The 26344-nt window shown below is 39.5% G+C and overlaps 1 protein-coding gene across 14 annotated transcripts in view; it reads right to left on the reverse strand.

Moving 5' to 3' along the window:
- The window catches only part of PBRM1 (polybromo 1), a 135850-nt gene that overhangs the window by 61678 nt on the left and 47828 nt on the right, over positions 1–26344 (reverse strand). For 9 of the 14 annotated variants that reach the window (XM_054595637.1, XM_054595635.1, XM_054595643.1 and 6 more), the window contains 4 exons: positions 20564–20705; positions 10157–10254; positions 7998–8042; positions 1920–2196 (listed from right to left, as the gene is read on the reverse strand). In XM_054595637.1, the coding sequence (XP_054451612.1) occupies positions 1920–2196; positions 7998–8042; positions 10157–10254; positions 20564–20705 (562 nt within the window). Of the gene's footprint in view, positions 1–1919; positions 2197–7997; positions 8043–8798; positions 9076–10156; positions 10255–20563; positions 20706–26344 lie in introns of those variants that run through there. The other 5 variants (XM_054595639.1, XM_054595638.1, XM_054595644.1 and 2 more) reach the window with 2 other exon arrangements.

Raw genomic sequence — 26344 nt, forward strand, 5'->3', positions numbered from 1 at the left:
AATGTGCATACATGCATGTTAAAGGTTTGGGAACTACTACAGTAGGATCACTGCAAATGTCTACAGAAGTTTTAAAAAATACTAAGGTGTTTTTTTTCTTCAGAAATCTTTCATTGGACCCTCAAAGTAGCAGAGTTAACTCAATGAAAATTAAAAATTAAAAATATTTGATAGTTGGAGAACAATACCTCAAATATTGCTCCCAAATCCCATATTAAATGGGACTTAGCATCAGTGTGAATTCACAGTCTGGAATCTGATCTGTGCAATACAACAATTTCTGCTTAGGAGCTCTCTCTAAACAATGAATTACTCAAGAGTAATATATGCAGCCAAGAACAAGGTTACATATCTAATGGCCTCCCAACTCCCCCCGCAGAGGCTCTGTCCTACCTGTCTGTTGCCAGGGCTGAGGGGCTGAGGGAATCTTTTCTTTGGCTACCCCTTAAGGGTAGCTTTTTTTTTCTACCAGTGGCAAAGAAGCAGGACATTAGCCAATGGTACTAAAGACAATGTAAAACCCTATAACAGAGAACCAGTTTTTTGCTCACAAACATCCTACTTTATTTTTATATTCAAATGTAGTAACAAAAGAAAGAAAAAAAAGATTTGAAATTGTTATTTTATTTCTAGGAGATTTAAAGTAGATAAACTTGAAAAGATATTTGTACCCCCATCCATGTTAACCACAGCATTATTTACAACAGCCAAGATATGGACACTACCTAAGTGTACATTAAGGGATAAAAGGATAAAGAAAATGTGTTGTACATACACACACAGAGTATTGTTCTTGCCATTTGTGACATTATGGATGGACCTTGAGGGCATTATGCAAAATGAACTAAGTCAGAGAAAGACAAGCACTGTGTGATTTCACTTGTATGTGGAATCTAAAAAAACAAAATAAATGAAAAAACAAAGCAGAAGCAAACTCATAGATACAGAGAACAGACTGGTAGTTGCCAGAGGTGGGGGTGGTTGAAATGGGTGAAGGGGGTAAAAAGGTACAAACTTCCAGGTAAAAAATAAGTCAGTCCTGGGGATGTGATTATGGCATGGTGACTAGTTAATAATGCTGCACTGAATAGTGGTTGATGCTTAGAGAATAAACTCTAAAAGTACTCATCACAAGAAAAGAAAAATTGAAACTATGTATGGTAACAAATGTTAACTAGATTTAGTGTGGTGATCATTTTGCAATATATATAAATATCAAATCACTATGTTGCATGCCTGAAACTAATACAATGTCATAAATCAATTATACCTCAATTAAAAAAATAAAGTAGATAAAGGACATGAAATAGAAAAATATCAAAGAAAGAAGAATGTATCTTAGCTACAGTGATAAAAAACTGAAAATCAAGATACTTCATAACAAAATCAATTATTTATAGGTGCATTTATGGGAGTATTCTGGTCCTCATATATTCATAACATTTTATGAGTCATCCTCGAAAAAGTGTGGCTATTGAGAATAGTAATAATAAGGAAAGATCGTAATGCCACTTGCTTTCATTTGAGTGCTTATTTGAACAACAGGTACAATACTACATGCCCTGTTTATACTATCTCATTTAAATCCTACAACAACCCTGATGCATGTACTTGCTGTTATTATCCCCAAACTTACAGATGAGAAAAATTAGGTTTAGAAAAAATAAGTTATTTACACAGGGACTGGCAGAGCAGAATTCAAATCTAGGAAATCTAGGATGTCAGATTATAGAGTATGAACTTCTAACCTTTATAATGTACTGTCCCCATTTTAAACAATTAAGAGATGACAAACTATTAAGCTAGTCACTGAAAAGAATAACCTAAGTTAGGCCTCCAGACTTGGTCTCTCAAAACCCATCATTCCATAAGCACCCGAAAGAAAATGTGTCTACTCCAGGATTCCTTTATGTCCTTACCTGGGAGCCCTCCTCGTTATAGTGCCTGGCATTTCGGAACATCAACTTCATGTCTTCTATCATTCCCTCTTCCCCTGCATATTTGTCATTGCGGATGTTATGCTCAATTATTTTCAAGTCCATTGGCTCCAAAATGATTTTATAATAATCAGGATAGTCCTTTTTAGATGGTTTAACCATAAATAGATCACAAAGTCTTCTGCCTGAGCCTGGCTCACGAGCTTCAAGAACAACATTGAATAAGATTTTCATTCGCTGCTTTCTTATATTCTTTTTACTGTTGAGGAAAGAGGTAGAAAAGGAGAAAAATGAGAGTACGTTCAGTTTTTTTTAAATACATGGATGAACATGAAATGAAACAAATTAAGCTTGTCAGCAGGTGTTTCATAATGATTATCATTTATTGATTACATATGCCACACACACAGTTCACATGCTGGAAGCCATAAGCAAACATTAGGAAAATTTCCAAAATCATTAAAACATAGTGACTATGGCAGGAGCAGCCAATGAACACCAGACAAACCTGTTTAGAATATTTATGAAAAGCAATGACTGAAAAGAGATTTTGTCTGACAGCCAAAGAAAATGAAATCTTATCGAGTGAATGTATTTTTTGTTTTTAAGAATAGAGCAAAAGTGAAATAAAACTACTGATTCCCTACTGTTATTAATGGACCTCACTAAAAACAAAACAAAAACAAACAAAAAAACCCAACAAATGCACACACAAGAGTTCTAACTCTTAAGACAACCCACCCTGAACACCTGCATATCCTGTTTACCAGAAAACAAAGTGAGGCTCCTGCCAGACTATTATCTCTATGGTAGATACAAGTCTCTATAGTAGATACAAGTAGGTACAAGTCTCTCTTGCATTTACCCTGTCAGGGTCAGTCCCCACTTCCTCCCTCCATCAGCATTATTCCACAATCCCAACCTAGCTTAAAGAATAAAAGGTCTGTGGTTCATCTGAGCTCTTGAGTAAATTTTCATCCCCAAGTGTGAATCCCTGTCTTGCTCTCCAAATTCCCCCAGTGAGAAATGATGCTAAGAAACAGAAATGAGTGGTTTGGAACAAAGTACAAAGGACCACAGATTAGAACCTGACTTAAAAAGGGGCCCAGAAGACATATGGGCTAGTCTCATTGTTAAGGAAACTGGCTTAGACAGGTTAAATGATCTGTCCAATGTGAGCTGTCCAGTGAATTATCAGAAGAGAGGATCTTCCAACAGGATATCTGGCCCAATGGATGTCTTCAGGACACTGATAAAGAAATTCTAGCCAGACTCAAACCAGCAGTCTCCAAGTAAATAGGAAGATAGATAATAACAAGAAATGCCTTACAACTTATTTTCTATTCAACAGACACTAAGAGCCTATAACGTAGCACTTAGAGGTAAATAGCTTTTATCTGTTTCCTATATTATAAATGAAAGGAAGTTCATTCTTAAAGCAAACTACATGGCTCAATGGGTCTCCTAGCCCAGTTCTCCAACCACTCTCTACTGCTGGGTCATGGAGAAGCCAAAGACCAGATATTTTCATTCCAAGGTTCAAAATATGCTTAAAAAAAAAAAAAAAAAAAAAAGGAAACAAAACTTGAATAACAGATGTGAAAAGAAGTATTTATGCATACATCAAAAATTTTAAAATATCTCATAAATGTGTATCTTCCTAGCATCATGGTGCTATTAGAGAAAAAGGACCTCTGGTTCCTTGGGTTGAGGTCATCCTCAAAATCTGTATCTTCACTCAGGCTGTTCATATCCGCTAGTGGTCCTGGATCATTTCTGCCACCTTCCTCTCAGTAATTTTCTATCTCTATATCAACTAAGTGATTGTTACATGATGGCAATCTAGAACAAGTTTTATCTAGTGGAAACTATTTAAAGATGCATGACGGGGCAGTGATGTGGGAGGATGAGTTCTCTCAGTCCAGGACTTCAGCAAGTGGATAATGGAAGGGGAACTTGGGATAAAGGTCCAATACCACAGAGCTCCACATCTAGGGAGAGATTAGAACACATATGAATTTAACCTTCAGGAAGGCTCTAAAGAAAAATTTCAAAACCTGAATTTGATATCATGGAATACTTAAAACTACTAAAGTCAGATATGATTTCTTTAGGTCTCACTTGTGGGTACTGTACTTCAAAAGGAGGACTCAGGAATTTAGCTTTAAACATCTAAGCTTAAAATATCTCTTCAATAATCAACTCAGAATGAAATCACTCCTCATCCCAGGAACACCAAGCAGCATTCAACTGAGGCCATTACCTGGACCGCAAGGAGATCAACTTTGTTCACTTCCTAGTTCCAGCACACCACTCCCAGTTACCATTAGGTTTTTCTGTATGAGGCTACACACACTCTAATCTGAGAGTGAGTCTAGGGCAGATTTTTATGAGATTTCTTAAAGAGAAGGAAAAGCTCTTACTAAATTTTAGGGGAAATGCCAAAAAGTAACAATCGCAAGTGGTCCGTAACTCTTGATATTAGGCAGCTTTGAATGGAACATACTCAAAACGTAAAATTTAATTGTTTAAGAAACTGCTCTAATAATTGAAATTTACTGTTTTAGGACATATATTACTAATAGCATCCTTTCTACATTTGTATTATTCACACTTTAGAGAGTGATGTATAACTGGTTTCCATCCTCAAAGGCAAACAAAACTTTTGTTATTAGGGTCACTTAGGATCTTTCTGAACAAATCCAGTTTTTTATTTTGTTTACATTTTTCCAGACCCTTTAATGGCCTTTGAGAAGACTACTAGCCCCTTACTTTTATGTCTGACTGTCAGAAGAAAACGCAGAGCTAAATTTCTACTCTCTTATGATAACTGTATTTGATTAGATGGCTGGTATATCTGTTTTATGCTTTTCCAATAGAGACTTTTGAGTAACTTCAAATACATTTTGAAATGAGACTATGTTACAAAAAGACAGCTACCATATCCGCTATATGATATTTTCTGGTTACTGTTTTCAATGTCACTTTGCTTTTCAGAGTCTTTTTAGAACACCTCTATGCATCCTATCACTCTTCTCTCTCAGATCATTAACTATAAGCTGTTTACTTTTCCCCATTTTGGGAAAGGTGCATAAAATTAAATCCCAAACTTGGTAACTGGGATACTCATTCTTCTTCTTATCTTTATCACTACCTTTGCACATAGTGAAGTAAAATAAATCTTAGGGATGTTCAAAAACAGGGCTGTTTTATCACTGTGCACTTCAGGAGAGGCCAATTCAGATCATAGATGTTGTTATTATAAACATACAATTCTACAATTTTACAGGAGATGGGTCATGAATGGCCCTGTGCCAACATCAGTATACGGCAGCAATTTTTCTCCAACAAATGGAAGTCAAGTGTCTTGACATATGGGTGCTTTTCTAATTTGCACAAAGACTATAGGCTAGCAGAGGCTCTGCTGAATCCTTGTTTTTCCAGGACCACCACTACCACCACCACCATCCTCCTGACCCCAAAACCAGCCAGAAACACTGGAATTACTGCCACTTTTTGTATCTCTTAGTTTATCACCCAGTTTTAGAAGATCTCCTTCTAAAGTTCAGTCTTTCTAGATCTGAACTTTCCTTTCAATTATTCATGCCACAGTGTCTTAACCCTCATACCTTGTTACTGACCCCCTTTTCAAGTTTCCATAAATTACGTTTCCTTTGAAGCTATTATTTATCATATATGTATTTGCATACAACACACACACAGACATGTCCAATTTACAGTTATAGCTAACACTTCAACCATATGCCAGTAACTGTGTCAGGAACTATCCATACATTCTCATTTAATCCTACAACTCTGATAACCAGATACGATTATTATCCCAACTTTGCAGATGTAAAAACAGAGGCTTAGAGAGGTCAAGTCAATACCTAAGGCAACAAAGTGAGTAATCAGAACTGAGGCTTAAATCAGCTGATAATCACCCGGCTGCTTTTATCCTGTCCTTCCCTTTCCCACGTTAATGCTTCCTATCAGCCTCTCTAATCAAAATCAACTCTGTTCATAGACTTCAAAGTAGCCCAGTATTGAACTCCTTGGCCCTAGAGTTTCAGTGTTGACTGCTGTTAAGCTAAGTAAATCCAAAGTTTCTTTCTTTTATGAGGCTTGCTACATTTCATCAAGTCTTCAAGAAATAAAACCTTTCACCCTAGCTGGTGTGACTCAGTGGATTGAGCACTAGCCTGTGAAGCAAAGGATCACTGGTTCGATTCCCAGTGTAGGGTACATGCCTGGGTTGTAAGTGGGTCCCCAGCAGGGGGTGAGCAAGATACAACCACACATTGATGTTTCTCTCCCTCTCTTTCTGCCTCCCTTCTCCTCTCTAAAAAAATAAGTAAATAAATAAAAGAAAAATATTACAAAAAAGGAAATAAAGTCTTTCATTCATTTTTTCTAATGTTTCCCCAGACGAGTAACATCTAACTAAAAACAAAATGAAATCTACTGATTTCAAATCCTGATGTCAACAAAAACTACTTTCAGAAAATAATCAGAGCTACATTTATTGAGTACTTACTGCAGCCAAGCTCAGTTCTAAGGGCTTTAAACATATTAACCAATCAGGTCCTTGTAGCAATTCTATGTAGGTATTGCCATCAACTCTCTGTTCAGATGAGGAAATTGAGATGAAGCTCATATTAGAGTTAGTAAGAACTGGGATTTGGCCCTGGCTGGTGTGGCTCAGTTGGTTGGAGCGTTGTCCCATAGCCAAAAGGTTGCAGGCTTGATTCCCGGTCAGGGCACATATTTAGGTGGTGAGTATGGTACAATCCCTTGTCTGGGCACATGTGGGAGGTGATCAATCAGTACTTCTCTCTCACATCAATGTTTCTCGCTCTCCCTCCCCCCACCCCCCAGAAAAGCAATGAAAAAATGTCCTCGGGTGAGGATTTAAAAAACAAAAACTGTGATCTGAACTTGGGCAGTAAAGCTCTAGATGTTGGGGTTATAACACTACTCCATGATGCCTCATGTTTATATTTCTACTACTACTCAGAGTCAGTGCCACACACTGAGTGGTATAAAAGAAATACAACTCATGGTCTTTAAAAAATACCAGAAAAACTTTCCTTAAGGAAAATATTAGGAAGATAGTAACTAATTTTGTAGGATGGACTACATATGGTAACAGCATGTAAATAAGTTTAGAATACCTAACTTTGAAGGGAAAACATGGTAGGGAAATCATATTTCCCAAAGCTGTTTGGGCAATTATGAAACATTTCTATACAACTACACAATTGTGTTTCATGTAATTATTTTTAGTACGTTGTTTCCACATAGTTTCATTTGCATTCCATCTGCCTGCCTATTTTCATGGCCAATAAGTTCCTGGCAGGTACAGGTGATGACTGAAGTTCTCCTTTATGACCTATAAGAACAGAGTCTGGTGTTCTGCAAGCAACTGACTCTCCATGAATGCCAGATAGCAAAGGTAAAAATAAAAAGCACCACACAATGATTACTAGGACTATAACATGGCAACTCATAAGCTGCTTTTAAAATCATAAGTAACATGCAAAATAATGGATGCTTTTAAAGAAAGAAAACAGTGACAAAATCAGAGACTGAGAAAATGTGTTCATGCTCAAGAAGCACTAACCCAGTTATAGGTGTCAACAAGACAGACATCACTTGGATTGTCAACATTGATTTTAATCCCACTACCATACCTGATGTATAAAAGGCATCCCTGGAAAGGGAATCAGCACCCACCAGCCCCTGGAGGCTGGCGATGCTACCATATACCTATCCTCTACCTTTTGCTGCAGAAGCACAGCCACAATGATTGGTGAGAGGGCTTGCTGTCCCCAGCCAATCTAGTAATAAATTACGGCTAACTAATACTGACTTTATTTTACTAACAATACTTCTAACCTTTACTGCTTTTTTTATTCATAAAATAAACTAGCACTCTAATAAAAACCATTATTTTACATGCTTAAGGCTTTATTGGTCACCTAATCAGCACTACTGACCATGCCACAGAAGCTTATACTTTAAAAAAAAAAAGTTAATGCATAAAAAAGGACTGCACACCTGGATAGCCTCCTGAGACCCAACATCTCACTGTCAAGAGTGTTCCTGGGAAAGTAGAAACAAACATTACATGTGAAGAGAAACAAAATAAACAACATTGGAGGGTCATGTATAAGCCAAATATGGTTGAGGAAAAAAAAGGATTATTCACTCCAAAGGATAAAAGATATTAAGAATGCTTGGAACATTTCAACATGGAAGACAGCAGGTAGATTTTTGGGTAGAGGAATGAGGGAGAAGAATGCACTTCCACAATGAAGAGCACATACCAACATTAATTTTTCTCAGACTAATATTTAAAAAAATAGGGCAAAGACAGAATCATACATAATACTTAGTAGTAAAGTCGAGTGATACATGGAAAACTTGGCCCTGACTTCTATGGACACGCTTAACTTAGTAGGCTGCTGTGTTTGCCTGAATTTTGGAGAAGTCTATTTCTTCTTACGAAAACTTCTTAACTACCTTCTAAAAGGCTCATTATGTTATTTCCTTTGCCATAGTCCAAAGTATAGGACTTCTCTCAACCCTTTAATGTCCACTCATGCCTGTATTTCAAACCTGGGTATGTTCTTTTACTGCTTTAGCTGATTTATATTTGTTCTTCTCTTATGCCTGTTTTTCACTTTGTTACACAAAACAGTTCCTAGGAAATGTGTTCATAAAGGGAATTTGGTCTGAAGTGGGATTTCATTATTTCAGGAATTAAATGCTCAGTTTTCTTTTTATTGTAGGTTCTAGAGTAATACCTTTCGTTTAATCTACTTGGGTTGTCCCACAAACAACATGCCAGAGATAGGTAATTTTTAAGTATCTGGCCTGGGCTAATGCATCCTTGAAACTGATTTTTTTTTTTTTAAACACTTAACTAGTTTAAGATCTCTGTTCATTTAGTGTTGGCACCAATTGTACCATCACTTTTGCCTCCATTACCTTCTTTTGCCTGAGAAGTTTTTATCTTTGTTGGTGACTGATCTGGAAAACACAGGTGATGCTGTAGTAGAGTTATATAATTACACTCAAAGATGTTCTTGATTTGATGTCTCTGATCTGCTTTCACATTTTTCCTCCGTTGTCCCTGGTATAACAAGGAATTAAGAACTTGGAAGGATGACATTCATAGGCCAGTAACGGAGGAGATTCACATCTCAGGGTATACCAATCAATTTAGTTACCAAGACATAAAATAGTAAACAAAGTTATTTTCGAAGCTAAAAATGTTTCCCCAAATGCTAATTATAAGAGGGTAAGATAGGACAGCTTCTCTTTTCTAAACCACTTTTTTTAATCCTCTCATCTTAGTGGACCTATTAATGCATGATCAGAATTGTATCAATAATTACTAAGGAATTCTTCAACTTTCAATCTGTCAAGCCCTACTACTAGTGATTAGCTTATTCCTTGTCTAAAATAAGATATCCTCCCTGGATTGACTGCAGCTAAAAAGATGGTGAGAAAGTTAAGAAAGAGGGAGAATATAGTGTTCCACAAAGACCAAGCCAGAAAAGCTCCATGTGGGAGGCACAGACAAAAGAGATGGTCTCGCATGATTCTGTATAGAAGTCCAGCTTCAGAATCTCACAGTGAAGTTCTCTTCCATAAAACCCATGAGTGAAAGAAAGGGTTATGGAAGTTGAGGGAAAGGTTAGAAAGAAAAGGAAATCAAATATCTAGTGTAACATTTTATGAACTAAAAGAAGTTATGGCTTGGTATTGTAGAATCTGACATCCTTAAAATGGCAAATAAATTTCAGATTAACAAGGAAAAACAAAAGGGTAAGAGTAATGATTTACTTTACTGTAGTGACAGTACTAAATTTTTTGTAATTCACCATGAAAAATTACCTAAATTAAATTTAAGTGGCACTATTAAAATGCCACATTAAAACAAAATAACCTGGACAGCAAAAAAGAACATGTTTTGCCAACCTATATAAGTAGCTGTCATTTTTAACTATATCTTCTAAAAGCAGTACAGTACTTGCACAAAAGAGCACTAATATAGTTTTACAAATAAATTCTAAAAGACATGTTATCAAATATTTGAAGCTTATAAAAGAATTCATACTTGATGTGTTAAAAAACATTTTTTGTAACTTATTTAAAACAAAATAAATAAAAACTGAGAAGATATCTCCAGTTATGAGAAGAGCATATACCTTTTTCTTTTAGCACTACCAGTATCAGAGGTGGCTGAAGAAATCATGCTGTCTCCATCCTCAATGTCGTCTCTCCTGGCAAGCTCCTTCTTCTTTGCCTAAAACAGAGCAGATCCCGGGAGTCAAGTTCACTTTGCTGAGTACTCCTAGAATATATGAATATTAAAGAGCTAGACAGTTTCACCAAGAGAAATACAACCACACATAGGACACATAAAATTAAAGTCATTAAACATTTTCAATGACACAATTTAACAAAAGACTGCAAGACAAAAAAGTTAAAACAATGGATCCACTTGTGGTCAAAATGGAGGTGTTGGTAGACATGCTTTGCCTCCTCGTGCAACCACAAAAAGGAACTACCACTAAATATCAAAACAAGTAACACTCAGAACTGTCAGAAAATCGAACTGTATAGAAGTCCGACAACCAAGGATTTAAAAAAGCTACAAACATCCAGATGGATAGGAGGGACTGAGATGGGGCACAGAAGCAAGGAGAAGTGGTGTGGCGGGCGAGGCAGTGGGGGCGGCAGAATGGGCACAGGCGGTCCCACATTCAGGTGTGGTGGATAAAAATGAGAAGGGACACCTTGGGAGCGAGTGATCCCAGCCCCAGGACAAAATACACAGCTCAAGATTCCAGTGCCTGGGAATAAATCCCCATAACTTCTGGCTGTAAAAACCAGTGGGGGTTGGAGCCGCAGAAGAAACTGCCGGATTCTCAGAAAACTTTGCTTAAAGAGCTCACATGGTCTTAAAACATACACAAACCACCCAGTCTGGGATTAAACACTGGGGCAACAGCTATAAGAGCTCCAGTTGCATATTGGGAGTAGGTGAAGTGACTGGAAACTGGGCGAGTGCTGGACAAACCCCCAGAAGCTAGGCAGTAGCACTGTCCCCTCTATGATCCCTCCCTACACAGAGAGCCGCAAAATAGTGAAGCTGGTTGCCCCACCCTGGCGATTATCTATGGCACTGCCCCACACAATTTACAGGTGCTTTTTACAGTGAGTCAGAGCAGTTCTACCTAATACACAAACACATACAGGGAGGCTGCCAAATTGAGAAGACAAAGAAATATGACCCAAATGGAAGAAAACAAAACTCCAGAAAAAGAACTAAACGAAACATAGATAGCCAACCTGTCAGATGCAGAGTTCAAAACACTGGTGATCAGGAGGATCAAAGAACTCATTGAGTACAGCAACAACATGAAGGAAGAAATGAAAGTTACACTAAGTGAAATAAAAATCTACAGAGAACCAAGAGCGGAGGGAAAGAAGCCAGGATTCAAATCAACAATTTGGAACATAAGGAAGAAATAAACATTCAAATAGAACAGAAAGAAGAATTAAAAAAAAAAAAAATGAGGATTGTATAAAACTCTGGGACACCTCCAAATGTGCCGACATGTGAATTACAGGGATGCCTGGAGAAGAGGAAGAGCAAGAAATTGAAACTTATTTGAAAAAATGATGGAAGAAAACTTCCTTAATTTGGTGAAGGAAATAGACATATGAGTCCAGGAAGCACAGGGAGTTCAAAACAATTTGGACCCAAAGAGGCCCACACCAAGACACATCATAATTAAAATGACAAAGGTAAAAAGATAAAGAGAGAATCTTAAAAGCAACAAGAGAAAAGCAGAGACTTATTCACAAAGTAGTTCCCATAAGACTATCAGCTGATTTCTCAGAAGAAACTTTGCAGGCTAGAAGTATTCAAAGTGATGAAAAGCAAGGACCTACAACCTAAATTACTTTATCCAGCAAAGCTATCATTTAGAATGGAAGGACAGATAAAGTGCTTCCCAGACAAGGTAAAATTAAAAGAGTTCATCATCGCCAAGCCCTTATTATATGAAATGTTAAAGAGACTTATTTAAGAAAAAGATCAGAGAGAGCCAGCAGGGGCAGGTACAGGTGGAAGTACTCTTCTTGGCTTGCAGGCAGCCGCCATCTTGCTGTGTCCTCACGAGGCAGAAAGAGAGAAAGCTCTGTTATTTTCTTCTGATAACGACAATTTTATCACGAGGGCTCCATTTTCATGACTTCATCTAAACCTAATTATTTCCTTAAGGCCCTCTCTCCAAATTCCACAACACTGAGGGTTCGGGCTCTAACATGTGGGTTTTGGGAGGACACAAATGTTCAATCCATAACAGTTTTCAAGAACATTAAATAAGAGAGAGGAAAAAAGATGGCGGAGGAGTGAAAGGGAGTCACGCTGACCTCCTCCCAAAACCAAACTGGAATTGCAACTAAATAATGGAGTAATCACCTGGAAAGCAGTGGAGCGATAGTGGGAGAGGAGCCTTGGTGCCGCGGACAGCGGATTCGACTCTCACACATCCCAACGGGTGAGAATTGTGGTGGAGGCTCGAGAGGGTGGGCTGGGTGCGCACGGGCACTGGCACCAGAGGGACACTGAAACGGCCAGTTAGCGTCCCCCCGGGAAGAACGGGGTCTGAATCATAAACAGGAACCCCTAAACTACAGCCGCTAAAGCCGAGAAAATACAGACAAAACACAACCCCAAAAAGCTTAGGGGCACTCTCTGCCAGAGACAAGTGGCTGAGGATGCAAAAAGACATTTAAAGGGCAAACGCAAAAGTTGCAGCGGCAGCCACCCTCCTTGATCGCTGGGTACAGGCGGCAGCAGGGTGGGCTGGTGCCTGGGAAAAGACTGGTGAGGAAAACTTTGTGAAGAGAACTGACTCTGTGGCCGGTGGAGCCCGGGTGATAACGCACTTCCCACTCTGCAGCTACCATCTCGCTCAGGCATAAGGGAATCAATTAACCTGCCTTTTGTGCGCTCCGCACACAGCTTGTGTGCCTGTGACCTGCGGGGCTAAGTGCAGACTGTCTGGGAGAGCCTTGAGGAGAGACTGGAGACAGTGGCGTTGGGGAAAGAACGGGAGGAGGAACCGGGGAGTCCCGACTCCCTCCCCGTTCGGTAGTCTCCATTGTGGGCTGGAAAGGCGCGACCCCAAAGAGGCAGAAGCGGGGCACGCATGAACCAGACTGCCTGCGATTGAAACGCAGTCTGCACAGGGGTTGGATCCTCAGCCGAAGGGGTCACAGAACTGCCCAGAGGCCCCTGAGGGGAGACTAGAAACGGAGGCATTGGGGAAAGAACGGGAGGAGGAACCGGGGAGTCCTGACTCCTTCTCCTTGCCGAAGTCTCCATTGCGCGGGAAGAGGCCACACCCCCAAAGAGCCAAAAGCCGAAAAGCAAACATAGACACCCCCAAAACACCCAGAGCAGGCGCGCACACTTGCGCCGAGTGACTGGCGAGGGTTGGCGAGCGTCTGTGTGACCCACCCGGGCTGGCGAACGCTTGCACCTGCCGGCAAGGCCTCACACAGACGGGCACCCATACGGCCTGCGAGGGAGTGCACAGAGGGGCAAGGGCAGGCATAAATTGACCTACCCGCCGCGATTGCGGAGCAGCCCACAAAATAAGTAGAGCTGCCCAGAGTCCCTGGAGGAGAGACCAGAAACAGGATTAACCGGAGAGCTGATTTCCTCCCATTTCCGTAGTCCCCATTTGGCGAGGGCAAGCAACGCACCCAAAGAGCCAAAAGCGGGGAAAACACACAATAGAAGACTCTAAACTGACCAGTGCTGCGAAGCTCGCGTGCCAGGGAGGTCAGATGAGCACGGGAGGTCGCGAATAAGCCCCCTGGTCTGGGGCAAACACATGCGAGCCCAGGCAGGTGGGGGACCCTGCCACGCTGGGAACGCGCTCAAGGAGCTCTCGTGAGAGCGCAGAGAGATCCCAAAAAATAGCCCAGCCCTGACCGAAGGGGTCACAGAGCTGTTCCAAGCAGGAGTCAGACACAGGCATTAGACTCCTGAAAGGCTCAAACAAACAACCCAAGGCCCTATAGGGTCAACAACTGACATCATCAGAGGCAAGCCCAGAAAGAAAAGTAAAGGACAAAAATACTTAACAGACTCTCACAAAAATGGGAAGAAAAAGAAGTTCCCCCCAAATGAGTGGAAAAGGGGACTCCCCACAGAGAGAGCTCAATGAAATAGAGGCAAGGGAACTATCAGATATGGAATTTAAAACAATGGTTCTAAGGAAGCTCAATGAGCTCAGCCAGCTCAAAGAGAACTATGAGAAACTGCAGAGAAACTATCAGGATCTCACAGCAAACTATATCAGCCTGGAAAAGGACATAGAAACTATCAAGAAGACACAAGAGGATATGAAGAATACCATTTCTGAATTGAAGAACACAGTAGAAGGAATCCAAAGCAGGCTGGATGAAGCTGAGGATCGAATCAGTGAGATGGAGGACAAGGTAGAAAAAAGCTCCCAGAAAGAGCAAGAAATGGAAAAACGGCTCAAAAAGAATGAAAAAGCATTTAGGGAAATGCAGGACAACCTGAAACGCAATAATATCCGTATAATAGGGATACCAGAAGGAGAAGAAGAGGAGCAAGGAATAGAGAACCTCCTCGAAAAAGTAATGATGAAAAATTTCCCTAATTTGAGGAGAGAAAGGCTCTCATGGATCCAGGAGGCACAGAGGACCCCACTCAAGAAGGACCCAAGGAGGTCCACTCCAAGACACATCATCATTAAAATGGCAAATGTCAAAGACAAAGAGAGAATCCTGAAGGCAGCAAGGGAGAAGGAGAAAGTAACATACAAGGGGGCCCCGATACGCCTAGGAGCTGACTTCTCAACAGAAACACTCCAAGCCAGAAGGGAATGGCAACAAATATTCCAAGCCATGAAAAGCAAGGGCCTACAGCCAAAGCTGCTCTACCCAGCTAGGCTCTCCATTAAAATAGAAGGAGAAATACGGAGTTTCCCAGACAAAAGAAAGCTAAAAGAATACATCTCTACCAAACCAGCACTCCAAGATATGCTAAGGGGACTGGTTTAAGCAGATGAAGGAAAAGAATGAGACAGAGAGGAACACAAGTACAAAGAGAAAAGATGAGTAAGTTCCTATCAGTAATATCTCTCAATGTGAATGGACTAAATGCCCCAATCAAAAGACACAGGGTAGCTGAGTGGATAAGAAAACATGACCCACACATATGCTGCCTACAAGAGACCCACCTCAGAGCAAAAGACCTACACAGATTGAAAGTAAAGGGATGGAAAATAATATTCCAAGCAAATGGACATGAGAAAAAGGCTGGCGTTGCCATACTTGTATCAGACAAAGTAGATTTCAAAGCAAAGGCCATAAAGAGAGACCCAGAGGGGCACTTTATCATACTTAAAGGAAGAATCTATCAAGAAGACATCAACATTGTAAACTTATATGCTCCCAATATAGGAGCCCCCAAGTTTATAAGGAAATTGTTGGATGACTTCAAAAAAAGATATAGATAGCCACACACTGATAGTAGGGGATTTCAACACCCCACTGTCAAAAATGGACAGATCTTCCAAACAAAACATTAATAAACATATCGTGGCGCTGAATGAAACACTGAATCAAAGAGACTTAACTGACATATATAGAATCTTACATCCCAAAGAAGAAAAATACACATTCTTTTCAAATGCTCACGGCAGTTTTTCAAAGATAGACCACATGATAGGACACAAAGCAAGCCTCAGTAAATTCAGGAAAATTGAAATAATACCAAACTTTTTCTCAGACCACAAGGCCTTGAAACTCGAAATCAAACTCAAAGAGAAACTTCAAAAACTTGGAAACTCATGGAGACTGAACAGTACACTTTTAAACAATGAATGGGTCAATAATGAGATAAGAGAAGAAATAAAAAAATTTCTGGAAACAAATGAAAATGAACAGACAACTGTCCAAAACCTATGGGACACAGCAAAGGCGGTCCTGAGAGGGAAGTTCATAGCAATACAGGCTTACCTTAAAAAGATAGAAACATTTCAAATAAAAGACCTAACACTACAACTTGAAGAACTGGAGAAACAACAACAAATCAATCCCAGAGCAAGTAGAAGGAAGGAAATAGTCAAGATTAGAGCAGAACTGAATGACATAGAGACAAAAAGAACAATTCAGAGGATCAACCAATCCAGAAGCTGGTTCTTTGAAAAGATTCATAAAGTGGACAAACCTTTGAGCAGACTCATCAAGAAAAAAAGGGAGAGGACCCAAATTAATAATATCAGAAATGAAAGAGGAGAAATAACAACTGATACCACAGAAATACAAATGATCATCAGAAACTATTATGAACAATTATATGCCAAGAAATTTGAAAATCTGGATGAAATGGACAAATTTTTAGAAAAGTATAATCTTCCAACACTGAAGGAGGAAGAAACAGAAAGCTTGAACAGACCGATAACAGTTGGGGAAATTGAAGCAGTAATCAAGAAACTCCCAGCACACAAAAGTCCAGGGCCAGACGGTTTCCCAGGAGAATTTTACAAAACATTTAAGGAAGAGCTAACCCCTGTCCTTCTCAGACTATTCCAAAAAATCCAAGAGGAGGGAAGACTGCCAGACTCCTTCTATGAGGCCAGCATCACCCTGATCCCAAAACCAGATAAAGACCCTACAAAGAAAGAAAACTACAGGCCAATTTCGCTGATGAACATAGATGCTAAAATCCTCAACAAAATATTGGCAAACCGCATCAAGCAATACATTCAAAAGATTATCCATCACGATCAAGTGGGATTCATCCCAGGGATGCAGGGATGGTTCAATATACGCAAATCAGTAAACGTGATACACCACATAAATCAAAGAAAAGACAAAAACCACATGATCATCTCGATAGATGCAGAAAAAGCATTTGACAAGGTACAGCACCCATTTATGATCAAAACACTCAGCAAAATGGGAATCAATGGGGCATTCCTCAACGTAATAAAGGCCATATATGAAAAACCTACAGCCAATATCATACTCAACGGGCAAAAACTGAAAGCTTTCCCACTAAGATCGGGAACACGACAAGGATGTCCGCTCTCACCGCTTCTTTTCAACATCGTATTGGAAGTCCTAGCCACAGCGGTCAGACAAGAGAAAGAGATAAAAGGCATCCAAATAGGAAAGGAGGAAGTAAAACTATCATTGTTTGCAGATGACATGATAGTGTACATAGAGAACCCTGTAGACTCTACCAAAAAACTCCTCAACCTAATAAGTGAATTTGGCAAAACAGCAGGATACAAAGTCAACATTCAGAAATCAAAGGCGTTTTTGTACACCAGCAATGCAATAGAAGAAGAAGAAATCAGGAAAAATATACCATTCGATATAGCACGAAAAAAGATAAAGTACCTAGGGATAAATTTAACCAAAGACACAAAAGACCTGTATGCAGAAAACTATACAACATTGAAAAAAGAAATTAAGGAAGACACAAATAAATGGAAGCATATACCGTGCACATGGATTGGAAGAATTAATATCCTTAAAATGTCCATACTACCAAAAGCAATTTATAGATTCAACGCAATCCCTATTAAGATACCAATGACGTATTTCACAGAAATAGAACAGACATTTCAAAAATTTATATGGAACCATAAACGACCTCGAATAGCTGCAGCAATTTTGAGAAAGAAACACAAAGTAGGAGGGATCACAATACCGGACATCAAACTCTACTACAAAGCCACTATACTCAAAACAATCTGGTACTGGCACAAGAACAGACCCATAGACCAGTGGAACAGAATAGAAAGCCCAGAAATAAGCCCAGGTCTCTATGGACATCTAATATTTGACAAAGGGGGCAGAAGCATAAAATGGAGCAATAACAGCCTCTTCAACAAATGGTGTTGGGAGAGCTGGATGGCTACATGCAAAAAATTGAAATTGGATCATCAGCTGACACCATACACAAAAATAAACTCAAGATGGATAAAAGACTTAAATATAAGTCGCAACACCATCAAAGTCCTAGAGGAGAACATTGGCAGCAAACTCTCAGATATCCCACGCAGCAATTTTTTCACTGATATGTCTCCTAAAGCAAGGGACATAAAGGAAAGAATAAACAAGTGGGACCTCATCAAAATAAGAAGCTTCTGCACGGCTAAAGAAAACATCAGCAAAATGAAAAGGGAGCCAACCATTTGGGAAAATATATTTGCTAATGATACATCAGATAGAGGTTTGATCTCCAAGATATACAAAGAACTCACTCGACTTGACTCCAAGAAGACAAACGATCCAATCAAAAAATGGGCAAAGGACCTGGGCAGATGCTTTTCTAAGGAGGAGATACAGAGGGCCCAGAGGCATTTGAAAGGATGCTCTGCATCACTAGCCATTAGAGAAATGCAGATCAAAACCACCATGAGGTACCACCTCACACCGGTCAGAATGGCCATCATAAACAGATCCACAAACAACAGGTGCTGGCGAGGCTGTGGAGAAAAGGGAACTCTAGTCCACTGTTGGTGGGAATGCAGACTGGTGCAGCCACTATGGAAAGCAGTGTGGAATTTCCTCAGAAAGCTGAAAATGGAACTGCCTTTTGATCCAGCGATTCCCCTGCTGGGACTATACCCTGAGAACACCAAAACGCCAATACAAAAGAACCTATGCACCCCAATGTTCATAGCAGCACAATTTACAATAGCCAAGTCTTGGAAGCAACCTAAATGTCCATCAGTAGATGATTGGATCAAAAAATTATGGTACATATACACAATGGAATACTACGCAGCAGAAAGAAAAAAAGAAGTACTAAACTTCGCAACAGCATGGATGGAACTGGAGAGCATCATGCTAAGCGAAATAAGCCAGGGGGCGAAAGACAAATACCATATGATCTCACCTATAAGCGGAACCTAACCAACAATGCAAAGATGCAAGGAAAATATGACCAGCAACACTGAAAGGAAAAGAAATCAACAGAGACAAGAGGGAAGGGGGAGGCAGGGAAAGGGAAGGGAAGGGGAAAGTCAAGGAACATATAGCAAGGACTCATGGACAAAACCAAAGGGGAAGAGCTGAGGGAGGGAAGGTGGGAGGGGGCAAGGGAAAGAGGGGGGGGAAGGCAGAGACAAATGTATTTAAAAAGTAAATAAATTAATTAAAAAAAAAAAGAAAGAAAGAAAAAGATCAAACCTATGAACATTAAAAGATGGCAACAAAAGCACAACTATGAACAACTGAATCTTGAGAACACCACCACCACCACAAGAACAAAACGACTAAACAAACAACCAGAATAGGAACAGAATCATACATATGGAGATCATTTGGAAGGTTATCGGGTGGAAGGAGGAAGGGGAGAATGGGGGAAAAGTTGGAAGGATTAAAAAGTATGATTTATAGGTACAAAATAGACAGGTGATGTTAAGAATAGTACAGGAAATGGAGAAGCCAAAAACTTACATGCATGACCTATGGACATGAACTAAGGGATGGCTGGAGGAACAGTGGATACCAGGCAGAGGTGGGCAAAGGGGGAAAAAGTGGGAAGACTGTAATAACACAATCAATAAAATACACTAAAAAAAAAATGGATCCAGAGAGTTGAGGAATCAACACTAGTCAAACTGAACCAAATAACTACAAAAGAAACTGACTTGTTAAAAACACTGAGTGGAGTTAAGTTGTAGGGGCATCCTGTTCTGGTTGCCACATTTAAGTAAAGCCAACTCAAAGACAGTCTTCCTTACCCTTGACTTCTTAAGCAACAATGTGGCTAAGAAGAAAGTTTTATATGAGAGGTGAAAGTAGATCTACTTTTTAACACATAAATTTTTAAAGACCTCTGCCAAACACAGCTGAAAGTCACACCACAAAAGACTTAAGGAATACATATAAAGCACTGAAAAAGAAATACGTGAAATACACAATACTGATAATACTGTTGACCATATAAAATGAAGATAATACGGGTGATCTAAAATTCTTTTTGCTGCTGTTTTGAGATTCACCTTCTAGAAAGACTACTAAAAACAGACAAGAAGACACAATTTTTATTCCATATCTTATGCCTTTTTGTCTCAAAACCCCTAAATGACCTGTGGTCTCAGATATCCTCCAAGGTATGCTCTGAGAAAGGATGATAAACTCAGGGATACTGTACAATGATTAATTAGCCTTAAGATGCCCTTTCTCCAAAGACCAGATACACCTCAAAAGAAACAAAGTGTAGAACCAAAAAAATAAAACCTAAATCATACATTATCACCTATGATTGAAAAGAAGCTTCCTAAGGACACTAAAATCACTCCCCAGAGACAAATCTCTGCTGCTTCTAATCAAAAAGCCAACACAGTCTAAACTATTGTTTCTACTTTACATGGTCCTGATGACTCTACAAAAAATATACAGCAGAACTTGCGGTTGAAATAAACGATGCGATCTTGCTGGGGGTAATTACACATCTTAAAAGAATAGTCTCAAAATGTGTAAAATTATTTCAGTTATACATACAACAACTTAGCAAAACCAAGATATCATACCTGCATGACTTGCTGCAATTTTAGAACTCGCTTGTATATGGCTGAATTGGGAACATTATAGCGTTTGGCATTTTCAAACATTAAATTCAGATCACACTCCAAATGATCCAAAGTTTCATATTCTTGGTTCTTTAGCTTTGTTCTGTGAAAGACAAACACATGGCTAGAATTTTCCATTTGAAAATTATAAACATCCTTCCTCAAATTTCAGTGCAAAAATCCTGGTACATACTATATGGTATCTTCATTAGTGATACTGATTAGAGGTCTAGAAGTGAATAAAGTGAGAAAACAAAAGTATTGTGATATTTAGGCAATATTACAGTTTAACTAAAAATCCAAAAGAACAAACAAAACATGGTAAGAAGTAATAAGAGGACCTATTAAGGTGATCAATTACAATGCAAATATACTAGCAAAATCCCAATGGGAATATCCTGACTTCTGGCCAAGATGGAGGCATAGCAGGCACACTTTGCCTCCTCGCATAACCAAAAGAATGACAACAACAAATTAAAAAAAGAAAAGATAACCAGGACTGCCAGAATATTGAACTGTATGGAAGTATGACAACCAAGTAGCTAAAAAAGAAACATTCATCCAGACCAGTAGGAGGGATAGAGACGGGCAGCCAGGGCAGAGACACGGCATGGCAAGACAATGGCTGGAGAACCATGTGGTCCCACATTTGCATGCACATAAACTGTGAGGAACAGCTGGGGAGCAAGAGAGACCACACAATCCAGGGTACCACCACAGGAAAAGAAAGCCTCAAATCCCCTGGACGTAAAAACCTGTGGGGGTTGCAGTGGCAGGAGAACTCACAACCTCACAGGATTGTCCACTGGAGAGACCCACAGGGTCCTAAAACATACATAAACCCACCCACCCGGGAATCAACACCAGAAGGACCCAATTTGCTTGTGGGTAGCAGGGGAAGTGAATGAAAGCCAGCAGAGAGCCGAGCAAGTGGCATTGTTCCCTCTTGGACCCCTCCCCAACACACAATGTCACAACCCAGCAACCTGGGTTGTCCTGCCCTGGTGAATACTTAAGGCTCTGTCCCTCTCAATGAAACAGGCACACTGAGACAAAGAAATATGGCCCAAATGAAGGAACAGATCAAAGCTCCAAAAATAGAACTAAGCGATGAACACACAGCCAACCTATCAGATGGACAGTTCAAAACACTGATAATCAGGATGCTGACAGAAATGGTTGAGTATAGTTGCAAAATGGAGGAAAAAGTGAAGGTTATGCAAGGTGAAATGAAGAAAAATATACAGGGAACCAACACTAAAGGGAAGGAAATCAGGACTCAAATCAACTATTTGGAGCAGAAGGAAGAGATAAATATTCAACCAAAACAGAATGAAGAAACAAGAATTCAAAAAAAGGAGAGGCTTAGGAACCTCTGGGACAACTTTAAATGTCCCAACATCTGAATCCTAGGGGTACAGAGGAGAAGAGGATCAAAAAATTGAAAACTTATTTGAAAAAATAATGAAGGAGAACTTCCCCAATCTGGTCAAGGAAAGAGACTTCCAGGAGATCCAGGAAGCTCAGAGAGTCCCAAAGAAGTTGGACCCAAGGGAGCATACACCAAAGCACATCATAATTACACTACCCAACATTAAAGATAAGGAGAGAATCTTCAAAGCAGCAAGAGAAAAGGAGACAGTTACCAGCAAAGGAGTTCCCATACGACTATCAGTTGATTTCTCAAAAGAAACCTCGCAGGCAAGAAGGGGCTAAAAAGAAGTATTCAAAGTCATGAAGGACAAGGACCTACATCCAAGACTACTCTACCCAGCAACACTATCATTTAGAATGGAAAAGCAGATAAAGTGCTTCCCAGGCAAGGTAAAGTTAAAGGAGTTCATCATCACCAAGCCCGTATTATATGAAATGTTAAAGGGACTTATCTAAGAAAAAGATCAAAAACTATAAACAGTAAAATGACAACAAACTCACAACTATCCAGCTGAATCTAAAAAAGCAAAAACAAACAATTAGAACATGAACAAAATCAAAGAAATGGAGATCAGAGGGGAGGGGGAATATAGAGGAAAAGGTACACAGAATAAACACCATAAATAGTAAGTACAAAATAGGCAGGGGGATGTTAAGAATAGTATAGGAATTGGAGAAGCCAAAGAACTTATATGTATGACCATGGACATGAACTAGAGGGGGCCAGGGGGAATGCTGGAAGGAGGGACAGTGGAGTGTTGAGGGGAATAAAGGGGAAAAAATGGGAGAACTGTAATAGCATAATCAGTAAGATATATATTTAAAAAGTGTGTGATATAAAAAAAAGTTTTAGACGTAATAAAAGATTCTAATGCCAACAAGAAAAAGAAATCCTCTTAGTGACTAAAATGCAAACTGTAGAAAGAGATAAAAATCAGAAAGGTTAAAACTATCTTAATGAAGATCATGGCAATCTACCCATTTTTGAAAATCAGAGACCATTCTAGGTCATGAGAGTTAAAGAAAAGAGGAAATACTGGCAACTCCATCAAGGAGCATTTAGAATAACCTGTTTACCCCCCAGGGGTGTTACATATGGACAATGGAAGGGTGGTCCTAAGATGTTGAAAAAGAGAAATCTTCCAATACTAACATTTGTAACTAATTAAAGCTGAAGTTTTGGGGTTTTTTTCTTTGTTTTCGGTTTTTTTCCTTAAAAGTCTTAAAAATTCTAGTATTTGTCTCAGACTCTATGGCTATTGTTAATGCCAACTCTCATCAAGTCCCTGTACACTCTGTACCAAGAGAAGAGTTATGGTTTGCCCTAATTCTATATGAATTTAGACAGGATATGTAACAGAGCATATCCAGGGTCTTCCCAAAGGGTATTTGTAACGGGGTCCAGCGATTGGGATGTTCAAGAAAAATATGTTCTTCCCACCCCAAGGCGGGCTGCCTTGGGGGATGGGAGCCTTGAGCAGGGCCACTGAGTCATCTTGCATTGTCAATGACAGGATAGCTTCATTCCTCATATGCAAAAAGAGTTATTTTGCATATCACCAAGGCTAATTTGGAAGGTTTGAAAGACTTAATGCAGAATGTAACTGGGAGAGGAAGGTGGAGAGACAGGGGCCTGCAGGAGAGACAAAGGGACACAGACTCTGGGGAACAGTGTGAAGACCACGCGGGAAGAAAAGAGGGGAGACAGGATTCTTGCTAGTGGCCCATGAGAAGGTGCCACATGGTTATGGATTAAGAGCTGGAGATCGTGGCGACACAGCGGATGATGCTGAGACCCGCGAAGAGGCCTGCCTAGCTGAGCCCCGGACTTCTGTTCTTTTCCTTCTGAAGGACAGCACCCCTGACTGTCCTGACTGGGCAAAGCCGGGGGAAGGCAGGACTGTGTGGGTGCTGGTGATTGTTTTAAAAGGGTGACATTAAGCCATTAATCAAACCTGTATAATTTTTTAATAAATAGTTCCTTTCCTTTTCACCAAACTGCCATTCAGAGCCATAATTCCAAGGGTGGCAGGCAAAGGACCTACAACCAAGGGACTCAGGAAGGGGGTGTCGTTTTGGTAACAGCATCTGGGCACTTCCCCACCAATGGATTCATTTGTTTGGTAACAGATTTTTAAATCTTTTGATTAAAGCACTTGTACACTATTCATCAATGTCCTAGAAACATTTGAAGAACCACAATATGTGTAAACAGCTTCACAGAATGAATGCAGAAATTCCCAATTTTTCTTTTAGAATGACATGATCCTTTCTGTATGTACTTAAAATTTGCCAAAATCACATGCAGATTCCTTGTAGTGCTTAAAGAGATATGAATGTTAGAGAACATGTCTGGGTTAAAGCAAAAAACAACTAAGCACAAACTCAGCTGTCAGTCCCAGTTTATGTAGCTAGCACTCCAAGTTTAAAGCATTGCCTCAGAAGTATTTCTGTCAATTCCAAGGGTAATGTGCTGGATGTTCTCACACCCACAAAGAACAGATGAGAGTGGGTCAAGGGAAGAGCAGAATGGGAAATAAAAGATGGAGTCACACTGTCCAGCTTATGCCCACTCTTCCATTCTTGCTGCTTTTGATGACACTCAACTATCTTCCTTCTGCCAACAAATCTTCCTGCGTCTGTGTGTTACAACATAGTAGCCACTAGCCACATGTGGCTATTTAAATCAAAGTTAAATAAAATTTAAAATGTAGTTCCTTAGTTCCATTACTCACACTACAAGTGCTCAACAGTCACACGTAACTAGTGGCTACCACACTGGATGGCACAGCTCTAGATTTCCCTGTTGGTCATTGTAGAGCATGATGTAAGGTAGCTCAGTTCCTGTGAGGCACCACTACCCCAGCATAAGTCCTTGGGGTAAAAAGGAAGATTAGATATCCTAAAAGCTGATCCTCCAGAATCCTAGTGTGCTATCAGTTAAGCCTCAGCCACTTCTCTATTCGTCACACTCTCCTACCTGTGTGAAGGATAACTGTTATGGTAATGTTCAAAAGTGGGGAGTGGCGCAGAACTATTGACTTGACAAAGTAAGGTGTACATTAGGAAATTCTAACTTGAAAGAAAGTTGTAGGCAGGTGAATGAGCAGGCTAAGGATTTGTTTTCTTCTTAACTACATTAGTTAGACTGTTTAAATTTAAAAAAGACTGCAGAAGAAAAGATACTGACAGGAACTGTTCAATTAAAAGAGAACCTTTTAATATCTGACTGTCACCATTTTTTCTAAGGCAAAGAATATTAAAAAACCAAATTTTTAGGCTATTTTTTTTACGAATGACAGCCTCAATTTCCATGTTATTTTAAGAGAGCCAAATGTGTTGATTTTCTAACTTCCTACTTGGGTACAAAACCTCAAAAGTTTGGAACACATAAAAACACTATAAATCTTACTGATCAAATGATAAAAACAGAAGTTACAAAAACAAACTTATAAAACATATGTTGTTTATACAAACTTGTTTCCTAGAATACAGCAAATACAAGAATTTTAATTCCTACTCTTTGGAAGGTTTATTATCTGCCATGAGAGCATAATGTAAATATCAGCTTAATTTGACCATGCCCAGTTAAGATATTTTTACCTTCTTTGTGCCTCCATTTGGGTATATTGCAAAACCTAACCCACATGTGGGAGTTCCAAAACATCATATTTTATAGTATTACTAATTTCTTACTATTTGTAATGCCATTGTGATGGTTTCAGTGTTGTCTGGCTGAATTCCCAAAAAATCACTTTAACACTGTCTGAGCAGGAAAGGAAAACCAAGATGAACCATCTTTCAGTAGTTGTTTCAGCTAATTAATTATCTAGGAACAGTCCAAAACTTATCCTGGGAGGAGGAGAATTTAACTACAGATTACAAACTTTACATATAGATAAACTATTGTAATTAAAATATCAATAAAGGGTATAGGAAAATTTCTGTACCTTGTTCAGTTATAAGAAAATGAACAGTTTAATTTTGAGCTGCAAGACTTTTTATAATCCATAATGTGACACAAAAATGTCTAACTGGAACACCTTTCATCAATTTGCCTCTTGACTCTATCGCAGTACAAAGAATATCATTTATGTTTAGTCAAATTTGTACCTCACACTCTGACCAATGTGGCTTAGTTGGTTGGGTGCTGTCTCTCAAAGCAAAAGGTTGCAAGTTCTATTCCCATTCAGTGCACATGTCTGAGTTGCAGGTTCAGTACCTGGTTTCTTTCCCTCTCTTTCTCCCTCCCTTCCCCTTCTCTAAAACAAACAAACAAATAAAACAACAACAACAAAAAATTCTCAT

This window comes from Pteronotus mesoamericanus, unplaced genomic scaffold (assembly GCF_021234165.1).
Source record: "Pteronotus mesoamericanus isolate MK-2021 breed Mesoamerican mustached bat unplaced genomic scaffold, CSHL_Meso_final scaffold_54, whole genome shotgun sequence".
Lineage (NCBI taxonomy): Eukaryota > Metazoa > Chordata > Mammalia > Chiroptera > Mormoopidae > Pteronotus > Pteronotus mesoamericanus.